The sequence below is a fragment of the Spermophilus citellus genome (genome assembly GCF_964194105.1).
Source record: "Spermophilus citellus genome assembly, chromosome: 3".
Taxonomy (NCBI): Eukaryota; Metazoa; Chordata; class Mammalia; order Rodentia; family Sciuridae; genus Spermophilus; species Spermophilus citellus.
In genome coordinates this window covers 171,250,115-171,271,277 of record NC_138184.1, presented here as the reverse complement: position 1 = coordinate 171,271,277, position 21,163 = coordinate 171,250,115, and the positions used below count along the sequence as shown (strand labels likewise).

The window sequence follows — 21,163 nt, the reverse complement described above, 5'->3', positions numbered from 1 at the left end:
ACATTTTCTGATGACATTTGATTATATAAACTTTGAATTCCTTTGCTTATTGAAGGAAGACTTTTACCCCCACTGTTGTGGCTGGGGATTGAACCCAGAGCCTTGTGCATGCTAAACACATGTTCTACCACTGAGCAATACCCAGCCCCAGAAGGATTTTCAAGTAGAGCTTCTTTCCTTTTATCTGCTCCTCTTTCTCATCTAGCTTATGCTGCAGCTGTTTTGAACACGTTCCCCTGACTTTGTGTTAGCCGTTTCCTCTGCTTGGAAACTGCCTTATGTCTTGTTCAGCCAGGTGAAATCAGACTTGTCACTCAAGGTCCATACTACCCTCTTGGGTAGAACATTCTTTAACTCTGCTAAGCAGATTTAGTATACCACCTACTTTGGGTTCTTATCACCTTTTGCCAACACTATTAATATTTGTTCCAATGCCTGATTTTCTTCCTGTCACTCCTACCAGCTTGTGGGTGTACATGGCAGAGTCTTGCCTGTTAATCTTTATATCCCTAGTACTGAGATCATGCCTGGGGACACAGGAGGCACTTGATAGATTTGCAGAACTGGACTGAAACCACAAAGAGTCATTTCTCTCTCTCTCTCTCTCTCTCTCTCTCTCTCTCTCTCTCTCTCTCTCTCTCTCTCTCTCTCTTTCTCTCTCTCTCTCTCAGACTCCAGGGAGCTGATTCTGGCCTCTTCATCCTCATTGGATTACAGACAAAGTCAATCATACAGCAAAACAGTCTTTTTTTGTTGTTGTTTGTTAGAAGCAGAAAAACATACCCCTTTAAATTATTGTCACTGGACTAGATTTTCACAATAATCATTCCATGGCTTTATACTTTTTCTAACACATTGCAACATTTTCCTTTAGGCCCTAAGTTAGCTTTACCTCAATCAATAAGCTATCCTTGAGAGATACTTTAGAGAACTGATACAATTAAAATTTGTTTTTGTAGACATTTTCAAGGAATGACTGTGACAGGGTATGTGTGTGTATAGATAATTATATCAGCATAAAACTATTCGATAAGGAAATGTTTAGCAGTAGACCAATTAAATAATTCCCTGAGTGAATAATATTGTCTTTCGTGTAAAATTTAAGTCAATCCTGAATGGTAATGATAATTAGCAAGATCATTAACAATTGCAAAATATGTTTCAGAAAAAATTTATAGAGCTAGCTTAAAAGAATTTGGTGGGGAGATGCTTAGCGGTGGTTGTGACAGTGTGAGTAGGGGATAATCAAATCAGAATTGAGAAATGTGTCAGTTTGATTCATATTTACATGGCTAACTGTGGAGACTGAGCATGAGTTTCAGTTTCTGTTCAAAAGCCAAACTGACATTTAAGAATATCATTCCAGGTAAAGTATGGCAGTAGCCGCATGCCACTGTAGGACTGGGCAGTGGAAAGTGGGCTCCTTTGCTAATGTATTTGGGGTAAAAAGTTGCTTGAATCATAGTTTCAAGGCTACCATCAAACTTCTGTTCTAATATATGTGGGATATTTCTTCTTAAGATTTTTTTAACCTCATATTAAAATGAAATATTGCCAATACCTGGGAATATCTACTTTGAAATAATGGGGAATACTGTTTGGATATACAACTTTGAAAACATAGTCACAAATGGACTCTTTTTAGAACAAAAAAAAATTTTCCTCTTAAACTTGGCACATCACTGAGTATGGAGGAAGGAAGATGAGATGACGGTACTGACTGGATTACTGACACAAAGCAGGCTGGGAAGTACCCATGAGGCCACCTGGAGTTCAGTGTTCTTAGGGATGCTGACTGTGGTTCTTTTTGTCTGGGGCAAAAAGGGTGATTTAGGTTGGAGCTGTCTGTACTTGAGCTGAGAGGAACTAAACTGAGGTATCTGCATTGAAGCCCAGGGGACATTTTTTGAACCATGTGGAAAAGAACTTAGAGTTTAGCTCCCATTGTTCTCTCCCCATGCCTTGGGTCCTGCTGGGTCCAGGCTGGGCTGGTCCCTCTAGAATTCAGTGCATCTCAAATTCTCATGATCTCACAAATCCCATCCTTGTCTCTTATAAGGTCTCTGTTATAAATATCTTCCAGAACTCTAGCAGTAATTAGACAAGCTACTATGAAAGAGAAAGCATCATACACCAGTTAAAAACATATGCAAAACCAAAGCTCATTAGAAGAAAGATAATATTCATGCAGATTTTACAAACCGTGTCTTTAGGGTGGCCCAATAAGTAGAAATATGGGGACCCATGCTTGTCACTTTTCATGCACATGGAGAGACTGGAAGGTACCATTCCTAAAGGAAGGGGAGGAACAGCCTAGGACCAATCATTAGAATTAACAGAACCAGTGACAAAGATATATTATTACTGTTAGAATCAAGATTGCTTAGTATGTTTAGAGAAGTTGAATAAAAATTATCTAGGTAGTAAGAATAAAGACTTTAAGTAAAGCTAATCCTGTCAAGCATGCAGCAAGTGAAATTAGTGAAAGACTGAGCTACATGTGTATTTCTAAAGTAGAATTTTCTTAAAACACGGAGGGCATCCTGAGGTGCTTTTAGGGAGGCACAACTATTAATAAAATTTGAAATGGTAATGCCAGAATTCTTATAAGAATTTCTTGTAACAATGAGATGTTTTAGCATTATCAGCTGTCATTTGAGAATCAGTAATCATTTCTAAATTTTAAAAAATTCTAAAATAATGACATGGTATCTCTATGTTTACATTCATGTTTTGTCTAATAATCTCATAAATTCTTATAGTTCCCCTTACCTCTAACATTCTGCTTACTTATATTCAAAGTTCACAGTTGACTAGCTGGGTGTAATTGCTTTCCAGGAAAAAAAAATAAAGCTAAAGAGAATGACAGCCATGTCTTGCCTGTTCCACTCTGCTGTACTTACCTGATCTGAACTGTGCTTTGAAATCAACCTCTTAGCATCGCTGGAACTAACTAAAACCTCTTGGATTATGTCTGGCTTAGTTGATGGACGACTGTCCTTTACCTATACAAAGATAGACACTAAAAATTCTGGAATATCTAGGTCAACAATCTCCAAGAGACAAGACCCCTAGTATAGGCAATAACTGGTCCTGCTACACCTGCTACCCTGCTCTCAGGGCCACACAGTGTGAGGTCAGGGAGCATGTGCTCATTGTGAGGAACACTTGATCCAGCAGCTCAGACATGTGGAGGCCTGATTCCCTCTTTGCCAGTGTACACAAATGAAACTCTCCGCCCCCCCCTTAGACTCGACTTGTTCCACATGTGTCCTGTATATATGGCTTTAAGGTGCAGAATGGACTAGGACTCCACACTGATTTTGGATGGTTCCCCAGGGGTCTTTTTCCTCTGATGGTGCTGGTGCATGTTTGAGTTAAGGAAGAACACAGTGGGAGACCTAATGCCTCTGGTTAAAAGGGAGGAGAACTCCCTGTGGCAAGGGAGGGAATGCTTCACAATGAATGTCACACGTGGAAATTAAATTTTAGGATTTATTAATTGAGTTTACCATTTAGCCCTGCCAAGATGCAAGTAATTTTGTGAGAAAATGATCAAGCTGTTTAGTGTCACACAGAGAAGTCTCTCATTTGGTTTTAAACATGGCATTTACTGGGCTTGAAAGATAGAGTGCTGGGAAACCTTATACCCAGAAGGTCAAATAAAAGGGCTCAGAACATGGTGGAAAGAAATAGTTGTGAAGGCAGGAGTAGAAACTCTAGTAAATGTGAGAATCAGAGGGCTGCACGCTGCGCAAGGTCTATTCAGGGCTCACGCTATGAGTTATGTGTTTAGCCCTAAAACACAGCATCCTCATGAAGCCAAGGTCACCCTGAAAAGACCAGAGACCTTTATAAAGAAGTGTAAAGGTAAGCTATTCTGTAAGCAAATGTATTAGCCATATTATAGCTAATAACTGTTTAGTCGTGACTGTGTGTTTTTTGTTCTATTAAAATGATTTTGCGCCCAAATACCACCTTGAAGAATATGTGATTCACAAAGTTTAGAGATTTTGTTGCAAATAGACCATAGAATTTAAGCCTAGAGTAAGGCGTTGTATGAATTTATTTTTGGTCCTGAGGGAATTCATTTAAAAAGAATTATTGGGAAGTCCTTATCAGAACAGGACACTGGGGATTGAAGGAGAGTTGGAAGCTGTTTGTGAAAAACAAAAATCTAGTCAGTGGCAAAAATATGGAGTTAGTACAAAAATCAGTGATTTCCACAGGTTAAAAGGAACAAAGGGATGAATATACAGAACGCTGAGGATTTTTAGAGCAGGTAAAATATTATGACGGTAGACCCATGTATACACATCTGTTCACATTCATAGAATGTATTGCACTGGGAGTGAGCCCTAGTGTAATCTATGAACCTTGGGTAATAATGGTATGTTAATGTAGGGTCGGCATACATAACAACTGTACTACTGTCATAGGGCATGGTGATCATGGGGGATGATGTGCATGTGTGGGGCCAGGAAATATATGGGAAATACCTGTACCTTTTTTTTTTTTTTCAAATTTGCTGTGAACTAAAACTAATATAGAGAAATAGTCTTTAATAAAGAGAGTTGGCGTAGGGACTATTTCTTGCATTAGAAATTGAGGCTCTAGAGGGGTTTAGGGTACTTTAATTTAGAAGCTGTGGCCGGTGTGTTGCATGACTTGGGAGAACTAGGGTAGGGCAGTAGGCATAGGCACCTCTGAAATGATGCTTTGGAGACTTGATGTTTGCTGGTATGGCAATTGGCTGAACCCACCCCCAAATTGGTCCTAAGGTATGGGACTTTGCTTTGAACAGCTGGACACCAGGGTATTGTTGACAAACTCCTTCAGAAGGATTAAAACCTTTTCTGTAATGTCTTCATTTCAAGACAAGTAAAAATCAGACAGTAGGAAAAGCAGCTCTGGCATGTAGCAGTAACTACGTAAAGGGTCTAGCTGAGGGGTTAGAATCTCTTCTTGAATCAACACTATCATGCTGTGAAGCACAGGGTCATACTGTCCTCAATGAGGAGAGTGCAAACCACGCTCAGATTGTGGAAAAGGCAGGAGATGGAAGATGGGATAACAGTGGGAGGAAAATTCAGTCTTCTTTCTTTGTCTAAGTTGCTGTGGCTGAAAGTCATAGAAATGCAGAGTGCTTCCCTAGGTGGGCAAAGGAGGAGGCAAGGTCCTCTTTTACAACAGAGTGAGAAGAGACAGATCCAGCAACCTATAGGGCATGGAGTTCTATGAATTTGCTGGGATAGCATTTAAAAAATAGAGTCCTGGGCCCAACTGGACTCCATCAGAATCTCCTGTGGGTATGTGGAGTATGAGAGGAGGTATGGGTATTTGTATATTTAAAAGTCGGAATTATTGCTCTAAAGCTTGTTGGGGGTGGGGTGGGGACAAAGACTGAGAGGAGGAGGAGGGAGTCAGGATGAAAGGGAGAGAGAGATGCTTCCAACTCTTCTCAAAGAAGTGTCCCCGCCCCCATTTTTAGCCTCATAGGGTTTTCTGAATCTTCATATTTAATAATGTTACCTGACCTCTGCTACTCACCTCTCACTTCCCCACCACTTAAGAAACATTTTCTTGAATTGGTGATTTCTCCGAGGTTCATCTGATATTATCAGTGATATCACTGCCATTTATCAGTGTTTCTGCTAAAAAAAAGCTGCCTTTCCTCCTGGACTTTTGTAGAAAGTAGCCTCTTATGGAAAGTTTCATTTTTGTTAGGGCAAGGAAGAGAATTTCTCAATTAGACCCTAAAAATAAGATGTTCCAGCCTGGGTTACTGGGGGAGCAGGAATTTAGGTTTTCCAAGATACACTTGGGTACTCTTCTCAGTGGGATTTAGGAAAGATATCTCTTCATACATTCATCTCCTTTCACAACTTTGATTGAACCTTAAAAGTGAAATGGATTCTCCTGGGGAGAAGTTTTGGTCACTATGTGGTCAAATACGTTTTATTAGGGTGTTAAATGCCTAACAAGCAAGGATTTGCAGGTGTTGGTGGTGTGTCAGTTAATATATACTTAAGGAGAAAAAAAATGCACGTTGGAAAACATGTAAGAATATATAACAAGGAGGAATATCATTATAGTCTGTGAGTTGCAATAAAACAATGTGAAGGAATTGGATTTCACCCAAAGAACACATAAAATAGTACCTGAGGTTTGGGCTGAGCACTGAGGAAAAGAATTTCAAAGTTATGTGTTCTTTAAGGAAGTCCCTGCCTCAGGCTCCATGGAACAGGAGAGCGTACTGTGAGTTTTTTAATAGGTAGAGAATTCCTCGGGTGGTCTAAATGCTGCAGAGAGCAGTGTTGAGCCTTTTAGGCAGGAAGAGGAACCCTGCTGTCTGTGATATAGCCCAGGGTTCTGCCAGACAGCCCGTCCTCTTCCCTGGGTGCTTTATCATTTCCTCTTACTCAGTAGAAGGTGTTCTTGAGTGATTTGTGGAACCTCTCATGGAAAAGGAAGATACGCTCAACCATGAATGTCAGAAGATGAAATTAAATTTCAGAATTTATTATTGAAGCAAGCCGCCTTTTGCCCTACTGGAAATGTAGGTGAATTAGTGCAAAGGCTACAGAGCCACTTACTGCTCCCATAAACCAGCCTCTGAGGAGGAGGTGAAGCAATGGCCAATCTCCCTTTGTCTTCCCAGGGGGCATATCAGCATGCCTGAGGCTTAGGTGATAGTACAGTGCTGCAGGCTTTCCTACCTGGCTGATGGCCTCGCGAGGGAAAGAGGAATGATTAGCAAATTTGTTGGATGGACTTCTGGCTCACTAACTTGGAATTTTTAATTCAGATAAGATCTAAGCAGAGATTCATCCATACTCAGCAAGTCCCTTCCTCAGAAACAGTGTGAATCACTGGTTTGAATATTACAAAGGAAATGCTTAACAAACTGAAGAAGCCAAGTGCTCTTCAAGAACTCTTAACACTCTAGATGTACTTATTAAATTCTATGAATAATTAATAAAAAACATTTCAATTTTTTTTTTTAACCACAGCAGATCCTTTGAGACCTTCTCATCCATTGTCACTCTGTTAGAAAGTGTTACACATGCCCTCTTTATTAGATTGTCTGCTCACTGAGGGCTGGGACTGTGCCTTACTTCGGTGCCTGCAAAGAGTTGTACAGGCAGTAGGTATGTAGTATATCTTGGTTTGGTTGAGGAAATATTAATTATATTAATTAACAACATTCATCCCAGTATTTGTCCCATATAGAATATTTGGTTAAGGGGATAGTGTCTGGAATTTAGGTTTGAATGATCAGAAGGAAGAAAGGAATTGCTGAGCAAATAATTATAAATTAGATTATAAGGGTATGCTTATTTCTATATGTCAGTATACGTTATTAAGAAGAACATGTAGACAAGCACTGCTTATTGCCATCTAAGTAAGGACCAGTTCTGCTGAAACTGGTGCCTGGATATGATGGCTGTAAGTCATTTTAATTTACTGATTAAATGAAGACTTTTAACTCACGTATTTGGCCAATTCATTTTTTCAGTGATAGTCACTAGCTCAGATAGATCTTTTCTCTACTTAGTGCGTTTTTATTAGACTTATAAAATGTAAACAATTTCGTTTACCAAGAGCCTGTAATCAAGTCAAAACCTATTAAAGATGCAATTAACTTTGAAAATGGAAGTGTAGGCAGAAGTATAATTTGCAGATTGGCTATTTCTTTACCGTTGTGTGGGCATTTGGTGTTCGTTGTCACTGGGCCATTTACATCGTGAGAATTCGGCTTCATCCTTTTTAACCCTGCCTGGCCTCCTAAAGACCACTGAGGCTCCCACTGACAACTGGACTCTCTTCAGTATTCTATTCATAAAGACCCGCTCTGTTGCTTTTTAAGGGAACAAGCAGGCCAGAGCACCAACCAAGACCGAAAAGCATATTTGCTTTATTTCAATCAACTCCTAACAGCAAATGTTACCAAGGGAAATGTTCCCCTTTGTTCTGAACTGCTTGTGTTGGATTTTTTTTTCATCCAGTGGCACCTCTATTTACCTTGCCCTGGCTGTGTGGCCATGTGCCCCGAATGCTAATGAAGGACACCTGTATTTCAAGGCGGGAGCTAATTTGTATAATTTATTCCTCTGCAGTTTTAAAACCATGATACACCCTTTCTTTTCTCTCAACTTTTTAGATTTAATTTGAGTAGCAACAACCAGTGCCAAGGAGGGCACTGCTTTTCATGTCTCCTCTTTTGATTCTTTTCTCAGTAGGTAGGTTTCATTATGCCTGCCAGTTGCTGAGATGCATGTCAGAGAAGAGGAACTCACACTTGCCACTGAGTTTATAATCAACAAATTCTTATCCTGAGGACTAGAGTAGAGTTGAAGTACCTATCTCCTGAGCTTCTCTCTCAAGGACTTAACTATAAAAGCAACTTCTCCTTCAAAGCCCTTATCCTTTTCCAACTCCCCTTCAGCTGTTGACAGCCTCTCTGTGCAGCCACTGCCTTTGTGGCTGCATTTGTTGATTTACACCTCTGAATTGGCCAAGGTGTCACCTGATGATGAGTCTTATGGTAATTATGGATGGCCTATTTGCAGCAGTGTACTTACTCCTGTTCTCAGCTCCCTCATTTGGCTTCACACAGGTTTTGGCTAAGCAGTGATCTGACAGACTGCCCTTGGTATTTTTTTTTTTTTTTTCCCTTTCAATTGTACCTGTGCTTATCTCTCTGTCACAGATCACCTTAAGAACTCAGAGCTGGAGTTTTGCATTTCTCTTGACTGAGATCAGCTTTTCCTTGACAAGTTCGTAAATCCAGATAAGGGTCTTGCTTCCAAGCTGTTCTGAATTCTGGTCTCAGAGGGAGCGCTGGCAACCGGCATCTACTGTTCGTTCTCTCCTCATCCTCAGTGTCTACTCCGATTCAGGCTGGCTTAGCCTGAAGGCCAAGTATGTTTCCTGTGGACTCTGAGAACCCCCTTTAACAATCTCTTAAGGATGGATTTTATGCCAAGTTTAGAAACTTAAAAGGCAAATAAAAGAAAACAAACAGGTTTAGATTAATATTGGACAGAAAACTCAGTTCTTCTGTGATTAGGGTCCGTCTGGACAAAGTAGATTATGTGTTTGTTTCTATCTATTGACAAACTCAAGCATTTTCTTTTGTTGTTATTTTTCTGTTATTGTGTTTTGTTATCCTTTCCTCTGCAGAATTTTATTAAAATACACTTTAGCTTATCTTGGACATTAAAGTCTGTTTCAGTATGTAGTCCATGTAACCGAAGGTGGAGAAATTATGTTTCTAGTTGTGGGCCCTCCTTGTAAATGGGGGACATTTGTGGAGCCATGAATGTGGATGTATATTTGTCTGGCTTCTGATGCAGAAGACTTCACATCACAGGCCAGAGACAGCTCTCCTTAGGAAGGCTGCTTAATCTTTGGTCCACGCCTGGTGTCTGGGAACATGACTGGTAAATTGTCCCCGATGCTGATGTAAACCTATCGCTAAATGATTGGGGTGTCTCATTGTATTCCAACTGTTTGTAAAAATGTTGCAGTTTGTGTCGAACACATGCCTTCCTTCTGGGAGTCTGGAATTTTGGTGTGTGCCAGGCAGAGGCTGCCTGCTTGACAAGCCCCACTAAAGAGCTGGCATGCTGAGTTGCTAATGAATTCCCAGGTCCACCCCTGCATTTTTGTTGCTGGGGGGCAAAGTACACTCTGGGTGATTTTTCACAGGGGAGAGGGAGAACTAGAAATGAAGAGAGGGAGAGAAGAGAGGAGAGAGCATAAGGAAGCTTCCGGACCCTGCCTAAATCTTTTTCCCATAGATCCCACTGTGCATCCTTATTACATTGCTGTAAGAAATCTTAGCCTTGAGAACAACTGTGTTCTGTGCCCCAGAATCCCTCCTGGCAAATCTCTGAATGAAGGGGTGATCTTGGGACTCCTGATCATCCTCTTTCCCCATTAGTTGCTATGAAATTCCAGAAATATTGTTTGATGGCATCTTCCTCAAAGATGCTGATGTAATCCCTCATCTTTCTGTTTTCTCATGTATCCTATGCATCTTTCAACTTAAGATTTTCCTGAGGAAATAAAGTTTACTTAGTTTATGACTATTCTTTTACTGCCCTAAAGGAGATTGGTCTATTCTGTTAAATTTTTCTTTTGTGTGTTATATTGTGTGCCTGTATGAATATATAACAATAAATCCCACCATATGCACTACTATAAAGTGCCAATAAAAAATGTGGAAAGAAATTTGTTTTGTGGCATCATTTCTGAACTAATTATATAGTCAAAATCCATGTCAACTTAACATCAAAAGTAGATGATAAGCTCTGACATTACCAGTCAGTACAACTAAGTGCTACATTTTAGAAAAATACATTTAGAAAAAAATTCATGATACTGCTATAGGTAATAATATTGGCAGTTGTCCTCTCAAAAGCATGCCCAGATATTTTAAATGTTCTCTGTGTTGGTTAATTTGAGAACTTAACTTAGCCAGCTATTTTTGGATGATGTTGGAATTAATAAAATAATATTGATATGATCTTAGATTTTTGCCTTGTTCCAAAACGTGCTTTTATTAAAGATAATTTAAAGTGGCTTCATACTTACTCATTACAGCTTGAGTTAAGCCACAGGGTGGTCAGTTTCCTAAGTGCACTATAGACAAACATCTGGTGTGGTGGATGCTGAAAGCATGGGCCAAATAGTGGCTCAACTAAAGAATGAAAACTATGTCAGTCAGATTAATTTTTAAAAGATTAACTTGTTGGAACAATAAGAAAGGGAGTAGCCCTCTGAAAATTCCTTGGCATAGTTAATTATCCAGTATTGCCATGGAGTGAAACATTGCTTGAGAATGAGGTATTTTTCCGAAGTGATAGAATTTCACAGGTTACTTCAATATTATTGAATTAGTTAATGCTCTAGGGTGCACAAAGTTATTTTATTCAAGGAGTTCAGATTCTTTACTAAGGGATTAATGCTGGTGCTATTTAGGAAATTGGGCCTATGCTTTTTGCTAATATTAATATTCAAAAATACTTCATTAGATTCAAGCATTAAAGGTAGAAACCTGGGAGAAAATATTTCCTCAGCACTATAGCCAGCCCCACAGAAATGCCTGAATGCTCTCTGATTCAATGTGAGGGCTTGCCATCTTTTTGTAGAGAACAAACAATTCACCAGAAACACAATATCTTTCTTAAGGGCCGTTGAATTCAGCTATTTCAACTGAACTTAATGATCTTTCCTGCTAAATATGGAGATGTTAGTTATTTAGAAAATGTATGAAAAAAAGCACAAACTGAAAGGGAAAAACACTCTTGGAAATTCTTTTGGGTAGAGGTTGGAAGGGTGAAAGTGAGTCACTGTGCGCACATCAGCAATTTGAGCTCATTGTTCAGGTCAGCAGTTAAATTCTGTTTCCCCACCCTGAATAGGATTATCTGTGCTGCTCTTTTCTCAGGTCTGTCTGTCTGTCTCTGAATAGGATTATCTGTGCTGCTCTTCTTCTCTCAGGTCTGTCTGTCTGTCTCTCTGTGGCTCCCTGCATTGTTTTGAGGACCAGCTCAGGTTTTAAGGCTTTTTGTGTCCTGACCACTCAGTTCTTTCTGATGGACTACTGTTACACTGTTGGTGAGATCTGTCATGGGATGCTGGAAATTTTTAACTTTAAAGATTTAAAAATCTTTAAAGACAAATCTATGAACTAAAATGTACTTTAAAGCTTTTTCTTAATAGCATATAGAAATACAACATAGGAGTGAGTTTTTCGGATAATCCCTAAAGGCCCCGCAACCTTTGCATGAACTAAAATTAACCTTTTAAACTTCACACCTGAAGATGTATCCTTGCTTGTCTCCTGGCCCCACTTAAAAATCCTATGGGACAGTCTGATCATGAGCAATTTTAGGAAATGACTCACAAATTACTGTAGACTCAAATGAACAGAGGACTATCAGCCAAATTGCAAATGTTCTAATGTGTAAGTGGTTCGGGATCCCCCAGCACGCTCAGAGATGCCCTGAAAGTCATACATTTGATATTTAAAACATTCTCTAATTGAGGGAGCAAAAGAAAGAGCTCACACACATATATACCTTGGGCTTAAATATACATATGTGCATATATATCTATTTAAAGCCAAATATATATTTAGGTAGAAATAAAGAATTGATGTCATTTTGTAAATAAGCTTAGGCATTTACGGTACACAGAAGCAGAAAAAAGGTGAATGAAAACATGAAACGCACCATACTCTGGGACCTGTCCTGTGCCTCTCTTTAGCAGCAGCCTCACTCTTCTTCCTCCAGATTTGATGAGTTCTATTGCTCTGGCGTGCGTCATGTCCCTTGTGCTTTCCCCATTGATTTCAATGATTTGATCTCCTACCTGTTAATTAAAGAAACATTAAGTCAGTCAAAGATGTTTTTTTACTCAAGTTGCATTTTACAGGTTTAAAAGAGCATCCCTAGAAAATCTGTTTCCTAAGAGACCCTGAGTAGTTTGGTTGCCGTCTGCTGCTTCTTAAAAGAGACCAATCCCTGGCTGAATTCTGAATTTCCCTAAACTTAACTAGATGGCAGAGGTTGTGGTGCTATCCCGCCTACTCTTGGCCAACATGGCAGATGCTGTACTTAAACTTATTTATTAGAAAATATGTCTGATATACAATTTAAAAAAATGTGGCATCTTTGAATCAAGAAGTAAATATGTTGCCGGGCACTGTGGCACATATTTGTAATCTCAGCATCTTGGGAGACTGAGGCAGGAGGATCAAGAGTTCAAAGTCAGCCTCAGCCAAAATGAGGTGTTTAGCAACTCAGTGAGACCCTGTCTCTAAATAAAATACAAAATAGGGCTGGGGATGTGGCTCAGTGGCTGAATGCCCCTGAGTTCAATCCCTGGTACCACCCCTTCTCCCCAAATGAAGCAAATATGATAATTGAACATACTGCCAGGTTTCAGCTTGGTGCAGTATTTAATTCAGCATTTTGGAGAGAATGAATGTTTTTTTGTTCCTCTCTGAGGATTCTTATTATGTATCACTTAAATTTCCCTGGATGTTCTTGCAATATTGCCCTCATTGTAACCAGTGGTTGGTTGATATTCAAGTTTGATGATGAGTTTTCTATCACAGTCCCTTGATTTAAAAAATGAGATCCTTTATTCTTCACACATGACTAATGCCCTCATTAAGTCCTTGCCACGCTCACACCTGGTCGCCAGAAGCTGTTTGGTTAAGTAGCATTCCCTCCTGAATTGTCAAAAATGCCTGGGTTCCACAAGCAATTCCCATTTTGCCTGTGTGAATAAATATTTGAAATAAAAGAGGTTCAACCGTGAGCACATCATGTAATTCCCACAATACTGTTACTGCCAGGAACCTTTGAATGAAAATATGTTTCATTCTAGTGCAAGTTATTCAAGACAAATTAGCCAGGAAAAACACAATGAGTTGTTTTGCAAAAATGCTATTCTAGCTGGGGCCCTTAAAGCAGCTCTCAGCCTAAACTCTGTAATGGAGACGGAACTGCCAAAACAATTACCCAGGTTGGGCAGGAACAGGAACAAAAAGTTGCCACACAAAGGGAGGAAGGCATTGAGATAAGACCCCCAAAGTCTGGGGAGGAAACAAACATTTTTGTTGAGTGAGGAAGTGATGTACCTACTTCAGAAGGACTCCACCAGGGATCCTTACCCTTCCCAGTATAATGAAGGTAAAGACATCCCTTTGTGCACTTGGTGGACTTTGGAAGCACAGTTTTGGGGCAGTGCAAGAGGAAAGCCTTCCTGGCATGACTTCCATATTCCCCCGAAGAACCATAAAGACAAGACTAAATTTGTTTCAGGGCCAAGATCTTTCTTCAGCTTTCCTTAGTTTTCTCCTTTCCTCCAAGACAACAGGTACAACCTAGAGTCGAATAGCTTGCCCAAGGCTATGTAGCTAAATCAGTGGCTGAAGTGGGACCAATTATCTGTCCCAACTGCTCCCCACCATTCTCACCTACAACTGACACTTCGTGGCACAGTATTAAATTATAGAATGAAACAAAAGTTCCAAAGAGGTTACATATAGTATTACCTCCTGGCTTGGCTCTCTTCTGAGCCTCAGACCCATACTACATCCAATTGACTGCTAAACATCTCCTGCATGTCCAACAGTAACTGAACCTCAACAACACCAACTGGGGCTTAGGCCTTTCTCCCAAGGCAGTTTTTTTCCTCCTAAGTTCTAATCCTAGTTAATGTACCACCATTTATCAAAGCCAGAGCATGGGGGTCATGCTGGACTCCTTATTTCCACAACATCTCTGCAACTGTCCTGTCCTCTACTGACTAGATCCATTTGGATTTTTACTTGGATTATTCCAATATTCTGTGGCCACTCTTTCCCCATCTCTACTTATTTTTTTTTCGGGGGCGGGGTACTGGGGATTGAGCTCAGGGGCACCTAAGTTCTGAGCCACATCCCTGACCCTTTTTTGTATTTTATGTAGAGACAGGGTTTCACTGAGTTGCTTAGCATCTCACCCTTGCTGAGGCTGGCTTTGAACCTGCAATCCTGCTACCTCAGTCTTCAGAACCACTGGGATTACAGGCATGTGCCACCCTGCCAGGCTCCCATCTCTACTTCTTATCATCACCTTCTAAGGGAAGTCTTCCCAAATGGTCATACTGAGGCATCCAGACTCTCTCAAGTGCCACTGTTTTCTTTGCCTTCTCCTCCTCATTTCCTGGTATTTCTCAAGGCCAACCCAAGATTCTTCTGCTCTAGAGCACCTTCCTCAAATCTATCCTGTTCCCAAGTAGAGTTGTCCAGTCTCTGTTCATTGTCCCTGCTCCTTACTCTGTTAAGTATCATGCCTCATTACAGATTTGTTACCCTCAGCCTTCCTTCCTAGACCACAAGTGTCTCAATTCAATAAATGCTTTATGCACTCCTACTACGTGCCAGAGAGCCTACTGGGGACAGAAGCAAATGGTATAGTTTCTATTTACAATAAATTCTCAGTCTAGTTGGGAAAGAAAGTGGATAAATAAGATAATTAATATTCAATGTATCTCTTTTTATGACAAATAAATTCACAAAGTACTAAGGGAGCAGAATGGAGGGACTAAAATCCAGAATGGGAAGAATCGAGGAGAGTTGCTTGGAGTGGTAACACTGCAATTGAGTTTTGAAATACTAGTAGGAGCTGCCCAGGTGAAGGTGGGAGACAGCATTCTAGGCAGGGGGCAGCAAATGCAAAGACCCTGAGACTCCAGAGTGCAGTGTATCTGGGGAACTCTTGGTAGTTTACTGTGCTACTTGGGAGTTTGGGCTTTATTTTGTAGGAAACAGCAATTCATTGAGAAGTTTAAATACGGAGTAACTTAACTACGGAAGCAGGATGGTGTCTAAAAGCCTCCCTGAGATACCAACATGGAAAGAGGAGTGGAGAGAAAGGTGGGAGACTGAAGTACAGAGATGAGTGGTGGGATTGTCACACTGTCTATACAAGTGAGGCATTAGAAGCTCTGGGGAGTTTTTTAATAATTTAATTTTTTGTGTATATAATTTATAAATTATAAAAAGTTTAATTTTCATTCCAAAATCTGCATTTTATATAATCATTTCCACTAGGACTTTCATAATACATTTTGGATGTGATTCCAAAATTACTCCAAATGAGTGAGAGGCTGCATCCCATTTAACTGTGTAATAATGGGTTTGAGGTATGTTGTATGGGAAGAAAAGTTATAAACACCCCTAACCCCAAAATTGACTTTGATAGCTACCACTTGTACCCTGAGACTGATGTTTGAAGAAAATACCATGTTTGAGAAGAAAGAGGTTGGAAGGGATCTTGTGTTATGACAGAAATAGTAACTGCCCTCTAATCCCATGCTTGAACATTTCAAGACTTAGAAATTTGATGTCTTCATTCTCTTCTGTGTTCCCCTCTTTCCTACAGAGCTTATGGAAATTAAGGAAGGAAGAAGGGGGTGGTTTGGAAGACTGTGTGGGAGGTGGAGCAGCAGAGGAGTTCAAGAACTGCACAAGGGTAGGGTGGACGGCCCTTTGTGTGTCTCAGGATTGGTGCTCTCAGAAGAGCCCTACCCTTATTTTCATTGAGTTCCCCAGGGCCTGGGCTGACTTCTTTGCTTGGCAGATTTCCATAATTTTAGGTTTCTATACAGGATCTTCTCTCAAGGAGAAGAGAACAACTCTGATACCAGTTGAATCCAGGGTCCTTAGTCCTTCATCTAAGAGCTTTTAATCTCTTCTAAGCCTTCTCCCACGTGCCAGGGTACCTGTGGGGGATTGTCTGCTGATTTCCTATGTCATTGGGAACAATGGAAGTTTGGGAATAATTCAAGATATCATCAAACTAAAAAAAATAATTCTTGTTGGGGGGTGGAAGTGGTTAGGTAACAGGATGAAACAACTTCTACTAACAGACTCAATCGTACAAGATGTTCTGGGCATTTTTTTTAAAAAGTGGGCTGACTCGTTTGGAGCTGGTTTCAATGGTAACAATCTTAGTTCAAGCCCAGGCTTAAATTTCCTGTCTTTCCCTGTGACAGTATAAATTATAAAAAAGGTTTAATTTTCATTCCAAAATCAGTTTTATGTATAATCATTTTCACCAAAACTCTAAAAATACACTTTAGATGTGATTCCATCCTTGTATTACGTGGATGTACAAGGAGATGGATTTTTTAGGGGGAGAAGAAGTTTTCTCTTTACTTCTGACTTCACGGCAGCTGCCAGTACATGACCTAAGAGCATCACTTTCTCATATCACCATTGGAGGAATTAATTTAATAAAATCAATGGAAAATCCATAGACCTTTCAGGATGAAGAGAGCAACCAGCTGTGACTCTGACGCACTCTTTCTATACTCTTTGCACTATAGCACCAACTTCCACTGAGCTGTGTGGCTAATATGAAAGTTTAAAGTTCTCCAGTTGTTCTTGGAGAATATTTTAAATACCACATTCTAGTTAGAATAGAGAGAGAGAGAGAGAGAGAGAGAGAGAGAGAGAGAGAGAGAGAGAGAAGAGAGAAGGGAAGGGAAGGGAAGGGAAGGGAAGGAGGGAGGAAGAGAGAGAGAGGGAGGGATGGAGGGAGATGTACAGAAACTCAAATGAGAAAGAGGTAGTTTGGGAGCAGGTGTGTATAGCTTTGTGTGCGTCAAGGGGATATCACATTTAGGAAACTGACCAAAGGATTTAAGAGGAATTCTATGCATTGATTGATTCTTTCCCCGGTGGAAGACATACTTTTTTTTTTTCTATGGCCCCCCTCGGGCAGCTAACAAACCTGAAAGTACAGTTATGTCTTGGGGCAAGGCAGATGGGGATGACTACCATCCCTTGACACAGCCTAATAAGTTCTCATTTCTAGTCTTGAATTCCTGCTCATACATCACTGCGGATTTTTCTTTAAGAGAACTATTACCAAATCCTTGAACTTGCTTGAGGCTCTGCAGTTAAAAAAACATTTTCTCTTCTTATTGGAAGGCCAAGACAGGTAAAAGTGAATGTTCAGTATTTCTTTAGTAATTAATAATTCAGGTTGTAAGAAAGATTTTTTTTTAACTCTGCACTGAATGCATTTTTGTGCCAAGTCATAGATAAAGTATTTGGTTTGGCTCAATGAAAACTTTATAAGAATTTGATTAAGTCCTGGATTTATTTCAGCATAGCAGTCCCAGGCAAAGGGTTGTGTTATGGTTCGTATATGAGGTGGTCCTCCAAAGCTCTTGTGTTAATGTGGGCATGTTTGGAAGTGAAATAATTGGACTGTGAGAGCTGTAATCTGATCAGTCCATTCTAGATTGAATGGACTGAGTGGTAACTATAGGCAGATGGGGTGGATGGAGGTGGGTCACTGGGTGTGCCCTGGTTGGCTTCATCTTCCCTGTGGTCCCTTTATCCTTCTCTCTTCCTGTTTCCTGATCCTTCTATGAGCTGAGTAGCTCTCCTCTGCTAGGTCCTTCCCCGGTGATGTGCTGCCTCATATTAGGCCCAGAGCAATGGAATTGACTATCTATAATAAACTGAGTCCTCTGAAACCATTAGTCCCAAACAAACTTCCTCCTCTAAATGGTTCCTGGCTGGTATTTTTGCCAGTGAGGAAAAGCTGACTTAAATAGGTTGCTTGGTCATCTTTATAAATGTGCTTAGCTGGCTGTTATTAGTTAATTGCCCTTGTACTACTATTGTACCATAAGAACCTATTTTGCATGATGATACATGAGTGAAATGATCCTAGATTATAATTAGGTATGAAGAATTGAACATCTTCAGAATATTATACTAATAAATAATGGATAATCTCTATCCCTTATTTCATGAAGGACTTTCTGTGGAACATGCAAAATAGATTCTGAGGCCACAGGTTAATTGTCATGATAATGCCTCACAGGCTGATTTTTCCAACTGATCTGGATCCTCATGGTCAGGGAAATGACAGCTGTATTTGTGTTATCCATCCCTGTCATAATTCCTGATAAGGAGGATTTAACCAAAACTGAGTAAAAGAATATCCAGTTTGCCTTTCAGATACAATGAACATCTTCATTCTCATGACATAGAAAGTTAAGCTTTAGGGCACCTCAGCCTACCTCAAGCTTTCTGGAAATACTGTGTTAAGCACTCCCAGCCAAACCATAACAATTTAATAGTTCTTACAGAACAAATTAAGCTTCAATAGTGGAGACTTGCATAGAGGTAGGTAAAGGTACTAGAAACAAATGCTAAAGAATTGAGAGAAAAAGGAAATGGAGGCTGAACTGATTGAAATCATGAAGTTCCAGGGGAAAATAAATCAGAATTAGGGGCTTCTTCATTGCTACAGGTATCGCCACTGGGCACTCAAACAACAAAATGCCAGGTCCTAATGGCCTTGTAGGAACAAATGACAGGTTGAGTTTTTACTTCATAGTGACTTTTCATATTTAATGGCTGTTTTCATGATTAACCTTTTCTAGATATTATTTTATTGTTGTTACTATTATTGCAGTGCTAGGGTTCAACCCAGGGTCTTATACATGCTAGGCAGGTGTTCTACTAGTGGGTCAAACACAAGCTCCTGTTAGATATTATTATTTTTGGTACTGAGGATTGAACTCAGAGGCACTTTACCATTGAGCCACATCCCCTTTTTATTTTTATTTATTTTTTTGCCTTGAAATAGGGTCTCCCTAAGTTGCTTAGGGCCTCACTAAGTTGCTGAGGCTGGCCTTGAACTTGAGATCCTCCTTCTTCAGCCTGGCTGGAGAAACCTTTTCAGTTTCCTTATGATGGCATGATAGCAATGGTTAACTTTTTCTGTGAGGAGCAAATAATCTCAGAATTTATTTATTTATTTATTTTTGTTCTTAGATAACCAGTTAACTGTGTATATAGCCTTTATAATTTCTCCTCTAAGAAGCCTAATTAAAGCATGGTCCCTTAACCCTTACTCTGGTCTGACACTTCAACAATTAACCTTCCTTTTGTCCCCTACTCTTCCCTCACCATCTCCTTATCCCTGGGCTACTCCAGAATTTGGTTTAGTTTTGGGCCCCTCTGAGTTCTGCCTGGCTTTGCTAATTGCTTGTTTGTTTTCTGGTGTCCATTGCTATCACTCCCCAAATCTTAGCTTACTCCAGAGTTTTCAAATCACTTGCTTCTTTCTAAATCTTTCAACATAATTCAATGATTTCCTTAACATAACCCAGCTAGATATTATTTAATAATCATTATAATAAACATAATTTCCAAGGGGCCACAATGAGTGTTTTGGTGAATCTTCTCATTTCTCCTGTTAGAATTGCTTTGATGGGATGCATGACCTATTATAGGGCCTGGCTCTTTCTTAAACTATTGTGCATAGTTGCTGCAGCAAGGGGTAGGAGTTCACCAGATCAGCGGGGTTTTCCACAGAGAAAACTCTTAACCCAACTGGAAATTGAAACACGTTTGAGAGCACCAAAACTGAATTTTGTCTCAATTAATTTGTATGTATGAAAACCATCTGAGATCCTTTATATGATGTTCTAGGCAATAATTATTTTAGACAACTTCCCAATATATCTCAAGAAACTTTACCTAAATAGAAGCTTCAAATGGCCAAACTTTATCCAAATAGAAGCATGAAATAACCCTGTGGACGTATAGAGACCTTAATAAAGTTTATGTCTGTGCATATGCCTGCCTAGAAGGACCATGAAGGTAAGGGCATCAGGTGGCTGTGGGGAGTGAAGGCTGTTGCAGAAATCTGAGGGATCACCCTCAATGTGGGTGGTGTGCCTTCTTCCACACTTTAAAAAAATAGTTAGGTATATACGACAACAGAATGCATTTTGATTCATTGTACACAATTGTAGCACAACTTTTCATTTCTTTGGTTGTACACATGTAGTGTTGCACCACATGTGTAGTCATACATGTACCTAAGGTAATAATGACCATCACATTCCACATCTATGCTGCCCCCATGTCCCCAACCTTCCCCTCCCTCCCCTTTGCCCAATCAAAATTCCTCCATTTTCCCCATGCCCCTACCCCCCCATTTTGGATCAGCAGCCACTTATCAGAGAGAACATTTGGCTTTTGGTCTTTTGGGAGTGGCTTACTTTACTTAGCATGATATTCTCCAACTCCATCCATTTACCTGCAAATGCAATAATTTTATTATCTTTTAATGCTGAGTAATATTCCATTCCGTACATAGACCACAGTTTCTTAATCCATTCATCTATTGAAGGGCATCTAGGTTGCTTCCACAGAATTAGCTTTTGTGAATTGAGTTGCTATAAACATTGATGAGGCTGCGTCACTGTAGTATGCTGATTTTAAGTCCTTTGGGTATAGACTGAGGAGTAAGATAGCTGGGTCAAATTGTGGTTCCATTCCAAGTTTTTAAAGGAATCTCCATACTGCTTTTCAGAGTGGTTGCACCAATTTGCAGCCCCACCAGCATTGTATTAGTGTGATTTCCCCCCAACATCCTCACCAACATTTATTTTTGTCTGTATTCTTGATGACTGCCATTCTGACTGGCATGAGATAAAATCTTAGAGTAGTTTTGATTTACACTTCTCTAATTACTATAGATGTTGAACATTTTTTTATATATTTGTTGGTGGAATGTATAGCTTCTTCTGAGAAGTCTCTGTTCATCTCCTTATTTAT

The 21,163-nt window shown here is 39.9% G+C and overlaps 1 protein-coding gene across 3 annotated transcripts in view; it reads right to left on the bottom strand.

Annotated features, from left to right (window-relative positions):
* The window catches only part of MAGI2 (membrane associated guanylate kinase, WW and PDZ domain containing 2), a 1,381,189-nt gene that overhangs the window by 51,907 nt on the left and 1,308,119 nt on the right, over window positions 1-21,163 (bottom strand). For 2 of the 3 annotated variants that reach the window (XM_081288532.1, XM_081288533.1), the window contains one exon: window positions 12,246-12,384. In XM_081288532.1, the coding sequence (XP_081144658.1) occupies window positions 12,246-12,384 (139 nt within the window). Of the gene's footprint in view, window positions 1-2,202; window positions 2,292-12,245; window positions 12,385-21,163 lie in introns of all 3 variants that reach the window. The other variant, XM_081288534.1, reaches the window with a different exon arrangement.